At 38.5% G+C, this 12,035-nt stretch overlaps 1 protein-coding gene and 1 long non-coding RNA gene across 2 annotated transcripts in view; both read left to right on the forward strand.

The window, feature by feature from the left end:
• The window catches only part of vsx2 (visual system homeobox 2), a 7,843-nt gene extending 1,606 nt beyond the window's left edge, over window positions 1-6,237 (forward strand). The window contains exons 2-6 of the mRNA XM_008307073.3: window positions 57-424; window positions 629-713; window positions 1,147-1,270; window positions 4,757-4,937; window positions 5,243-6,237. Of these exons, the coding sequence (XP_008305295.1) occupies window positions 57-424; window positions 629-713; window positions 1,147-1,270; window positions 4,757-4,937; window positions 5,243-5,553 (1,069 nt within the window). The 3' untranslated portion in view covers window positions 5,554-6,237. The remainder of the gene's footprint in view (window positions 1-56; window positions 425-628; window positions 714-1,146; window positions 1,271-4,756; window positions 4,938-5,242) is intronic.
• A 790-nt stretch (window positions 6,238-7,027) lies between these two features.
• LOC103399980 (uncharacterized) overlaps window positions 7,028-12,035 on the forward strand; it is a 32,620-nt gene continuing 27,612 nt past the window's right edge. The window contains exons 1-2 of the long non-coding RNA XR_523742.2: window positions 7,028-7,549; window positions 8,381-8,430. This is a non-coding gene — a long non-coding RNA (uncharacterized LOC103399980). The remainder of the gene's footprint in view (window positions 7,550-8,380; window positions 8,431-12,035) is intronic.

A 12,035-nucleotide genomic window follows, 5' to 3' on the forward strand; every position in this document is an offset into this window, starting at 1 on the left:
AGTGTGCGGGAGAAAGCGCGGCCGGCGGCGCCCGCGAACGGAGGCGGCGCAACCAGCCTCCAGCCGAAGAGCAGCGCCACCCAGCAGCCGAGCAGGTGCACGGGCTTCGGGATCCAGGAGATCCTGGGGCTCAACAAGGAGCCGAGCGCGGCCCCGAGGAGCAGCCTGGTGGGGTCTCTGTCCGCCGGGGCGCACTTGATCGCGGCCAGAGGCGCCGTGCTGGGGCCCACCGCCGTGGGTGTCGGTGTAGGAGTGGGAGTGGGAGTGGGTGTCGGGATGGGATTAATCGGCGCTGGAGGAATTCCGTCGTTTTACGCTCAGCCAGCGTTTTTGGAGACGGTTCTGTCTGACGCACAAGACGTTCACCTGCAGCCGCACAACAGGAGCGGAGGCCCGCTGGACACCAGCCAGTCTGCCAGCTCAGGTACTCCACAGGAACAGAAAATAATACAAGAATACAACAACAAATACATTAAAATATAATAAAAATTATTATTATTATCGTTGACTTGTGTATTTAAAATAAAATAGCCTGTCATTTCAAACAGTGTATTTGTAACAAAGGACTTTTCACATTATTAATTCTTGATTTTCCTCTTTTGTTTTCTTTTTTCCTGAACGTCCTCAGATTCTGAAGATTTATCCTCAAATGAACGAAAACTGTCCAAGTCATCTGTGACTCAGAATAAGAAGCGGAAGAAAAGACGTCACCGGTTAGTCGAGATGAACTCATGATGTTTGTTATCCAGATAATCACACCTAAAAGTGTGGTTTATTTTTAAGAAATAAATTATTTAAATTTTTTTAAAAATACGGGTCTTTACTAAATGTATTTGATGCCGTTTGTAACTAGAATGTATTTTTTTAAATAGTTTAATTATCACACAATTAAAGAACTGAAAAAAATCGATTAAATTATCATTAAACTATGTTTATTATCAAAGACTTTGTTTGAATGTCATTTTGAGGATAATGGGTTTTTTTCACTTTTTAAATTATTTTTTATTATATTTATTTTATTATATTTTTTCTCTGTTTCTGCCTGTTATTATTATTATTATTATTTAAATCTCACTGTTCTGGATTTTTTGTTGTACTTCCGTCAAACACACTGAAATAATTAAAAAACCAACCCTGCTCCTCCAGGACCATCTTTACATCGTACCAGCTGGAGGAGCTGGAGAAGGCCTTTAACGAGGCTCACTACCCGGATGTTTACGCCCGAGAGATGCTGGCCATGAAGACAGAGCTGCCTGAAGACCGGATACAGGTAGATATTATTATTTTATTTTTTTTTAAAAAGTCTATTTTACCACTCAACACATCTGTGTCTCATAGAATTGTTCATAAAAATATTTAAAATCACATTACATACTTAGACTTTTTTTTGTGTTTGTATACAATTCTGAATATTTGTGAGTATTTTTTACACAGTGGTGCTGTTGTTGTTTTCGCTGCTGATTCTTTGAAATCGAGTCTAAATGAAGGGAAGTTAATATAGATCTCGTTTACAGCTTTAAGGTGTTGAAGATATTTAACTGCTGCTTCTCAGCAAAACATAATTTAATTTTTTTTTTTAGCCAAGAGGGAATTTTATTTAAAATGGCATTGATAACAAATGTCATTTACTATTGTTACTATTTTGCGATATTTATTATTTTTAGTATAAAATCAAACCACATTTTATTTTTCCTGAAATGCAATATATATGTTTGTATATATATGTCTATATATATATGGTATATAGATTTTTTTATATATTGGTTTTTTAACTCAAATGTATATATATATATATATATATATATATATATATATATACAGTATATGCTTCACGCAAAGGTGAATAGATTGTGAACAAGGTAAACTGAACGCTAAATGGAGATTGACCTCAGACCTAAGGGAGGTCAGATCTAGTTACTGAATAGGGGGAGACCAGAGGTTTATAACTGGAGAGTAGAGGATGGAGGGAGAGAGACCAGAGTCGGCAGTCGAGTTAAAGGGATACGGCAAGAGAGGAGGTTCAAAAGTTAAGACGTTGGTATTTTTGGAGGCTAGGAGGAGAAGACCACAGACAGATAGGAGGGGAGGGAGGGAGGAGGTGAGACTGGAGGCTCAGTGGAGGAACCTGGAGGCCTGAAGGAGGACTGACGTCTCAGAGGAGGAGACTCCAGGTTTGGTGGGAACCCAGAACCCCAAAGAGGGAGACTGGAGGGGTAGAGGTGAGACCAGAGGCTGAAGTTGGTGAAGGATGAGGGAGGAACCTGAAAAGTGATGAGAGGCAAAACAGACAGAGACTGATGGACTGGGAGGAGAAAATGTAGAGGGGAACTGGCAGACGGGTGAGGAGGAAGTCTGAAGGTGGAAACCATGTGTTATGTGCTGAGATGGGGGAGAAAAAGAGGGGTACAGCTAGGACTAGTGGCTGAAGATGGCAGATTAAAGGCTAAAGACAGATCGGTGGAGAACCTAAAGTAGTGAGAATAAATACTAAAGAAGAGATCAGTGCTGCTCCCCTCCTGCCTGAACAAAGCCCGCTCTCCCCACCTTCATCCTCGCCAGGACAGATAATCTCTCATCAGCCGCAGTAGTTGGATGTGAAACAATTTGTTCTGGGAGAAGAAGCCTAACGACCTAATCAAGCTATCAAGGCGGAGGCCGATTGCAGTGTGACCTGGACCATCCATCTGCCAGGGCGCCTTTTAATCTCATTCTCATTACAGGCTCCAAACAGTAGCAGCGTGAATAAATAATAAAAAAGGAAAATAAATAAATAAGCCTGTGAGCATGAGGAGGAGGGGGAGGAGAGCTTTTATCTTAGGTGGAAATTAACACCCAATTTTCTCATTGAGTGTAATTAGTTAAATCAGATGAGCTGGGGAAGAGGATGCTGATGCTAATGTTGCTGCTGCCGCCGCAGAGACACAGGGAGTTCAAATGAAATAACTACATTGAATTTATTAGCACGGGTCAATAGCGCTGCTCCCCCGAGTCCCGGTAGTTTAATTTCCCGGGATATTTGCCCGCCTGGCCGCCATCGATTGGGCCAGAAATTAACTTATTTTTCAATCAGGCCTGTGCGCCCCAGGGTCGCTCCTCCTCACAGCTATCACACTGTCCTCTTCTGGGGGGAGACGGGGGGAGAGAGGAGGATGAGAAGCAATTTCTGTAGTAAAGAAAAAAGTATATTGTATGAAATAAGGGTTATCATCGGGATTACCATCAAGATGTCACTTTAATATCTGTCCCCTGACTTGGACGCGCCCCCCCTCTGCCCCCTCCCCCCCCCGGTCACGGAGCCATCACAGGGGCCTGTAAGTGGAGTGTTTAACAGTCCTGTGTTGTGCCACACAATCAATCTGGCCTCTCCCTGAGCCGACAGATCGCCTGCAGGGCCTTCAGCAGCCGTTTAGCGCCGGCACAGTGTGTCGGCGTCCTGATGTGTCAAACCATCTGTGATGGCAGCGCAGGTTTCAGCAGATGAGTCCTGACAGGACGGGCGCGGATCGCTCACACCTGTAGCAGGGGATTATGGGGAATCAATGGACCGCATCACAAACAGAGCAAAGGTTTTCTTAAGTTACTGTGAAACACTTTTAAACAAGTCGGGCTCTTCAAATAACTACTGCAGTGCTCAGACTTAGACCCAGTTGTCGTCGGACGATGAGGCCGCGCCTACCAGAGGTCTTATTTGTATTTGAATACACACAATGTTGCAGCTTTACTGTACATTATAAGTAAGGATGTCCGATAATATCGGCCGGATATTAGCATATTACTGTATGTAATATTTGTAAGAATCGTTATTGTTTTTTTCCTCCAATAATGAAAACCTCGATAACGCAATGCCTGGGTTTTGCCAAATGATGTCTGCCCTAAAAATAGTTTAGGGGATAAATGGCTGTATATTTAAGTGAGAGTCACTAGATGGCAGTATTCCAGCTCATTTAATTAATCTCATATTCATACATTGGATTGTACAGATAAATACATAATATTACCATGTCTGTATCGGTTGATATTGGAATCAGAAATTAATGTTTGGACAATATCGACAAAAAGTTCATATGGGACATCCTTAATTATAAGATAATCATTTTGGATAATTAATTATCACAGCTAATTGGCCCATAATATGTATTATAAACATTCATCATCTAATACTGCAATGACTCATCCATCTCCATCAGTTTATTACCACATTTTCTGAAACTGACTTCAGGTCTAAAGTTTGGTAATTTTTGCTCTTACTTTTAGCTACGCAATTGAATTTTAGTTAGATTGATTTTGGAGTTAAATGCAACACAAATTTAGCCGAACACCTAAAAAGGTTTAAATGCATAACACTGAGAAACTATTAACACAAAGTCTATAAATGAAAGCAATTGTACAATATACGTAACCTAATTAAAGGTGAATTTTTATTTAAATAAAAACAAATATTATTTATCAAGGAATTGTTTTCCGTTTTAAGGTGTAATGGGCTTTGTTGACTTGACTTAACTTTTAGCTGCTAAATTTAAGTTGTAAAACCAATTGTTGTGAGTCGACTAAATCTATTTACAGGATCACTGACTACTTCATTATTTGTACATTAAATTACATTACTGCACTTTAAGAGACTAAACAAAAAAGTGCTTCAAAAAGGTTGGGAATGACTGTTGAAGATTTGCCAACAGATAACACTTTGTAAAAAGGTTGGGAATGACTGTTGAAGATCTGCCAACAGATAACACTTCAAAATGTTCTCCGACCACAGGTTTGGTTCCAGAACCGCAGAGCCAAGTGGAGGAAGAGGGAGAAATGCTGGGGCCGCAGCACAGTGATGGCAGAGTACGGCCTGTACGGAGCCATGGTGAGGCATTCAATACCTCTGCCCGAGTCCATCCTCAAGTCTGCCAAGGATGGTATCATGGACTCCTGCGCCCCCTGGCTGCTAGGTGAGGCTAATTTTCAGTTTGTGGGTTATAGCATCTATTTATAAAAACATGAGAAGCACCACTGGGTAAAAAAAACCTCTTGCTTAAAAGTTATTTATACTATGAATACTGACAAATGTGGTTGCATAGTGTGAACCAAATTACCTATTAGGTTTAATTCAAATTTACCTCCACCTGTTGGCCATGAAAGACTGTCAGATGTTATGTTCTAAATCAGAACTATTTTTGCTTGCTGTTTTCAGTCCAAGATGGCTTACCAATCAACAGACGCTATTCTAAATCTGAATACCCGCAACTCTTTGCAGGGATGCACAAAAAGTCCATGGAGACGTCCGGAAAGGTGGAGGCTCCGCAGCAGCCCAGCTCTCAGAGGGCAGAAGAAGCTGAGGCGGAGGAAAACAGATCAGAGGGCAAGTCGGCGATTTCTAAGGAGGAACTGAGAGAGAACAGCATCGCTGCACTCAGGGCCAAAGCACAGGAGCACAGTGCCAAAGTGCTGGGGACGGTGCCTCATGACAGACTGCAGGGGGGTCAACAGGAGAGACAGGCAGCTGAGGAGAAAGTCAGTGATCCCCCGAGTGCAGCAGACGAAGAGGAGGAGGAGGAAAGTCCCTAGTGATGAAGGACGTCCACCCTGAAATGAGACTCTGTCCTGCTGCTGCTTTTCATCCATCACCTAATTCTCTTAACTTGGTCTCTGGACTCCATAGAGAAGGAAACTCATCTGCTGCTCAGAAGATGCTAATGCACTTTTTTTTTCCTGATTTAACGTCAAAATAACTGTTTATGTAAAGATGTTGCTTCGGCCGTAGAGTGGGAAAGAACGGACTAAGAGGAAAATGTTCGTATAACAGAATGTACAGTGGAATAAGTCAAATGAAATTCTGTTTTGATGATTACATTACAATTTGGGCAGGATGACATTTTACTGTTTAAATTCATTTCATTGTTGCTTGTTGCTGTTAACCATTTCACGACCAGTACTGTTTGCGCTGTATAAAATTGATATAATAATCTCTATTACTAAGGCACAATTTGATTTTGACTTTTCTCGTAGTCTTTAAAATGTTTGTGGTTTTTATTTATAAAACGTGTTTGACTCAAACTACGAAGCATAAAACCTGGAATAGCCTTTTATTAAAGAGTCTGTCTTTTTTGCTGTCTGTTTTTTCTAGTTTTCTTTCTTTTTTTTAATACTGTTATCACCGGATTTCATTGTCAGACCATTACTGTCACTTTCAACTAGCATGAAGTTGCACTTGTTTTTGGAGAAGCTCCTTGTTGTCACTTGATGCTCCACTGCCTGGCCTCATTAGTAGACGGTCCCCCGGCCTCATGCATGGCTTAGTCCCAATAATCCGTCACAGTTGAAAGCCTTCAATTTCAGATTAAATCCTGGGAATGGTGCTTTTGGGACAGAGGAGGGAGCGACAACTCCACGTCCTCCACAAGCAGATTCACCTCAGCCTGACTTAAAATATTTTTTTCAATATATCTGATCAGCTATCAACACTCCCTGTATCTCATCCATCCTTTTATCATACAGAGACCAGAGATAATGTTGATCAGATAACGATAACAGAGACATGTGATATACTCAATCCACAGGAAAATCTTTGTTTTTGTAAAGCGTGCGGCTAGAGAGTGGAATATAACAATATATTTATAAAGTGAATACAATTAAACTTATAAGCAGGACATTTTATTAATCACAAAAGTTCAGGAATATTATCTCTTCAGTGACTTACAGTTGTGGTCCATTGCAAATCTTTTTGATATTTTGCTGGCGATTATCAAAAGTCAAATTGATATTATTGGTATATTCTACTTTTTTTTCTTGGATAGAACACAAACACAAAACAAAAGCCTAGCACTTATTAGGATAGAACTATATATGTTATATAAAGTGTTGCTATATGTTCCTACACTTATTCTACTTGTATATAAAACTATATAGTAGTAGTTTCATACAGGATATGTAAGAAAACTTTTATTTTGTGTTTATTTTAATTTGTTTATACTTTTACTTTTAGTGTACCGTTTTTAAATATATTATATATTATTATTATATTATTATATATAAGTATTCATATTCATTCACACGTGAACACTTGTTTGTTTATTAACATCTTAGTGTCTTAACTTGGAGCCTGGTTTTCACTGGATGCCACATATTGTTTTTCCTTATAATTAATTTAATTGCCTTTGTTACTTTTTAAATATTTTTCTTTCTTTGTATATCTCCTGTTATAACATATTTTAAGCTAACATCGAAACTATGGAAAATGACAGGTTCTTAAATTTAAAGAGGCAAAGTTGCTAGTACTCCATATTTTTCTTTTTGATTCATATTTGTTTTGTGAACATAATTTAACCCTGTTCGTTTTTAGGTGTATTTATAAACTAATATTTACTAATTTCCCCTGCCCGTGTTAAAAAAAGACGATAAAAAAATAAAAATAAAAAATCAACATACAGTAGTTAAGGTTCCAGCGGAAATCGAAAAAATTACAAATGGCGCCAGGAAGTGATGTTGGCCAACCGGAGCGCCATGTTTGAAACGGCCAGCTTCCCTTCCAAACCGACAGACCGCAGCCTACAATATGAATATGGTAAGTTCGTCACTGTATTTTATGCTTTTATGGAAACCATATATTTGTGTTACATTGACGTATTCTCACAATATGCAACAATACATTGTCTGTCAACGTTGTTGTGTCCATAATTCAGTGTGTTTGTGTGTTGCTTTTGAGCTAGCACGTCAACGCTAACGACGGCTAGCTCGTTTATCCATAGAGTTTAGCGTTGACCCGCTGCGTGGCGCCATTTCTGACATTGTGCTTGTGTGTCTGTTTGTGTTTTATCACCACTGTCAAATATTGTGCTGTGTTACAGAAAATCAATAATATATGTTGCATTTTTGCTGTATTTATTTGTTATAAATTATGTGTGGAATGTATTAAATGTAATACATACCGCGGTGACAAACATAAACCTAGCGCACCTCACTGATTCTATATATTTTTATTTACAGATCTTTATTTGCATTGGCAATAAACTGCTTTGTATTGGTTTTTGGTGCTTTGATGTCATCAATCTTTCACATTTCTGTGCCTTTTTGTCTTATTACTTTTAATGTTGTTAGTTTATTTGAAATGCATTGAGAGTTGTGAATATTTGTTTCTTGATTATAATTTAAATTGTGAATATTTGTTTCTTGATTATAATTAAAATGTTCTTTGAACAAGCCTGTAATAACATGAAAACGAATATGTTCTATATATTGTTGAATTGTAATTCCAGTGATTAAAGAAAGATGAATGTAATTTGGATATGTTGGCTGACCCTTTTTTAAAAACATTGAATATTACTTCATATCGCTTTATTTAATATCAATATTACAGTAAGGTTGTAACTAACAATGTTCTTGCTGTATCTTACAGGGTTACACAGGGATTGTGGAGATGCTAAGCGTCCACCGAAACTCTATCTGGTATGTCCCACATTTTGAAACATTACTAGTTAAAATGTCTCAATTTTGATAGAAGTTATGGCTTTGCATTCCCCACTGTTATATTTGACAGAATTTTGCCTTATGGATCAATTGTGATATCTTTTAAATGAGAGTCTGTTTTTGTTCTTTTCACTTAGTTGTCATAATGGTTGAGCTAGTTGTTTTCATTATTTTTCAACTGTGTTTGTGTTATGTTGTTCGAAATATGTTCAGGGATGACGGGTAAAAAAAAGTTATAATTTTCAAACAATTCTTTTGTTGTTGTTCTTTACATCTTAATATAAACATGGTGTTGATGTCTAATTAGATTTGTCTGTACAACCGCTAAACTGTGAACGTTGAGCAGTTGTAGCAAAGCAGATGTCTTCAGAAATACTGTAAAATTTTGGATTCAGTTGCTCTCAATCCTGCGTTCCATTTTGTTTACCAAATATAACAATAGGCTGTGGACCATATGGTTTGCATAGTATTATCACTGGCGTTATACAAGTTGGAAAATATGGCTAATTTGTAGTTTTAATAGAAGTTACACAGAATACAATAGACCACTTATGCTGTAACATACTGTATTTAATTTAAGTGAATTTAAGTCCTTGAACCTGACACTTTTTGGATTTGTTTTTCCCACCTGTGTGGAGCTCAAACAATTGTATGAATTCTACTTTTTAAATGACCAAATGATGGACGTGCCCCAGGGTTATCTAAGGTCGTGACTGTGCTATCCGTCAGATTAATGCACTCCAGTTGGAGTAATCCAATCCTGGCTTTACTTCACTAATGGAGATCACGATAACCATATATTTGAGGGTGCTAGACAGGATTTTGTTTTTGGTGTTTCAGCTACGCCTGGCCTAAAACTAAAAACAAACTGAACCCTGAAACTCAACCCTCTTTGGGTCATAACAATTATTAACTGGTGTCTCAGTCACTGTGACATGTAATGCATTATTTTAGGGAAATGGCATTGATATCATTAGGATTGTGCCTCTAAAATGGATGCAAATATTGTATATAATTCACTTTGATGTGAAAAATCATGTCTTCTGCCAGAGCCCTCGCCTCCACAGCACCTCCCTCCGTCTTGTTCATGGAGGCTGAGACACAGTGTGAAGATTATACCTCTTTAGTGCAGAGCTATTTAATCCTCTGAGAGTGGCATATAAATTTGTGATGGATCAGATTAACGGAAGATCAAGTGGTTTACATTGGATATGAGCAGGTTATTTACACTGTCCCTTATGATGGACAGGCCGCTTGTTGAAGACCATCATAACATGATCTCAATCCAAGCAAAGTGACATCAGACTGGGGTTTATATGAAGATTTGGTTCTCATGCAACATTGACATTCAGTTTCCCTTTTTTGACGCTCGTAGGTGCGATGTGGTTTTAGTTTCTGTAGATTATGTTCTGAGTGGCAGTGGCGTGCGATTGAACACAAGATGAAGATAGTGTGCTGAAGAGGAATGTTAATGTGGTTCAGTTCTGCCCTCTGCTGGACAGACCAAATGGTGCATGTGAACCAGAGAAAACTTACAACTTGAGGTTGTTGATAAAATTATTATATAAATAATTATGTCGTTGATTGGATCACTGGTTTAGGGCAGTTAATCAGTTACTCTCTGTTGTGGTATGTAGCAGTTTATGAGGTCATCAATCTTTCACAAGTACTTTATCAATACAGACCACCACCTGCAGTAACGGCATTTTACTTAAACATAAAGCATCTGTATGGCACTCGTATATAAAATGGCTTTTATGACATTTAGTTAAAAAGTTTATGAGGTCATCAATCTTTCACAAGTACTTTATCAATACAGACCACCACCTGCATTAACGGCATTTTACTTTGTAAAGCATCTGTATGGCACTTGTATATAAAATGGCATTTATGTGATTTAGTTAAAAAACACCTATGGCACATGTAAAACACCAAGTAAACACCACAAGTAGAAGATAGATAGATAGAAGATTTCATATTATCTAAACTGTCATATATTATTTACTTTATATGACCAGTATTCATTGCTGGTTTGACAATCAAATTATTTCAATTTTGCCACGTGCATAAGATTGTGTCTGAATGCAGTTTGAATGGCTAATACTGCGAATTATCATCATTTTCATGTAATCATAAAAAATGCTAATGTAGCCTAAGAACTTATGTGTATGCAATTCAAATGTATAATGTGCTGTGATTCTCCAGCTGTTTTAAAACAGTACCTTCCTAAATTAGTGCAGGGTTTACAGTATTGCATAAGCTCGTTTAGAAGTCTCTGATAGTGGCCTACAGACTTGGATGAAAGTGTATGGGCCCCTGACAGTTTTCCATGAAAATAAGTATTTCTTCCATTGAGCTGTTGATCGCTACACATGTTTTGGTAGCTATATATTAAGGTTATTTTCTTTTGTGTGCATTGGAACTACACATAAAATGGAGAAAAAATTTGACATAATTTCCTAAAGTTTTTATGAATTTTGTTTGAAATTATATCAGAGTTTCCTTTTTCTTTGAGAGAAATTCTTAATTTAATAGAAAAAAATCAGGTGATCACTGTTGATCTTTCATTCTAAAATATCTTACATTGAATGAATTAGGGCTGAAAGTTGTATAGCAATGCACATTTATGAGCAAATGGTGAGCAAAAGGTGAGACTTGTCATGGGTTTGTTATGGGAATAATTGGATTGTGAATAATGAATGTTGTGGAGAACTAATTATTTTTTCTTTTTGTATATACATTTTCTAAAAACTCTTTACAGTTGTGCTTCAACATGATCGGTCTTCATTGGAGTCATCCATGTCAGACAACTCATCTGACTCACAAGACTCCTTGCAAACATCTGACTCATCAGATGCAACAGTGATCGTGTGACAGTGACGGCAAACAAGGTGAGCTTTTAATAATAAATGTTAGAGTAGAGTAGTAGAGTAGAGTAGAGTAGGGCTTTATTCATCCCCCTTGGGGGAAACATACTAGTACAGTAGGCAGTGCAGAAAAAGAGAGAAGAGGAGTTAACACAATAAATAGAGTAAAAAAGAACTAAAAAGCAAAGAGCACTCAAAAATTAAAGTAAACCTTTAGAAAAAAATATACATAATAAACAAGAAAATATACATATTGCACAATAAAGTGGCAGAGGAGGGTGCAGGTAATCAATGTAAGGAGTTAAACAGTCTTATGGCTGATGGGAGGAAGGACCTGCGGTAGCGCTCCTTCCTGCATTGTGGATGCCGGAGCCTGCCGCTGAAGGAGCTACGCAGGTCCTCCACAGTCTGGTGCAGCGGTTGGGTGGGGTTGTTTGTGATGGAGGACAGTTTTGTGAGTGTCCTGCTCCTTGCGACCTCCTCCACCGAGTCCAACGGGCAGCCCAGGACAGAGCTAGCCCTCTTGACCAGCTTGTTCAGTTTTTTTCTGTCCCGGTCAGTGCTGCCTGTTCCCCAGCAGACGACGGCAAAGAGGATGGCAGAGGCCACCACAGAGTCATAAAAAGTCCGGAGGTTTTGTGGGAGATCTGGTTTGAGATTTGAGACAAATGTAGCTTTTTGAAGAAATGGAGAACATACATGCTGTAGAAGACAGAA

The sequence above is a fragment of the Cynoglossus semilaevis genome, chromosome 1, assembly GCF_000523025.1.
Source record: "Cynoglossus semilaevis isolate Cse_v1.0 chromosome 1, Cse_v1.0, whole genome shotgun sequence".
NCBI classification, from domain to species: Eukaryota; Metazoa; Chordata; class Actinopteri; order Pleuronectiformes; family Cynoglossidae; genus Cynoglossus; species Cynoglossus semilaevis.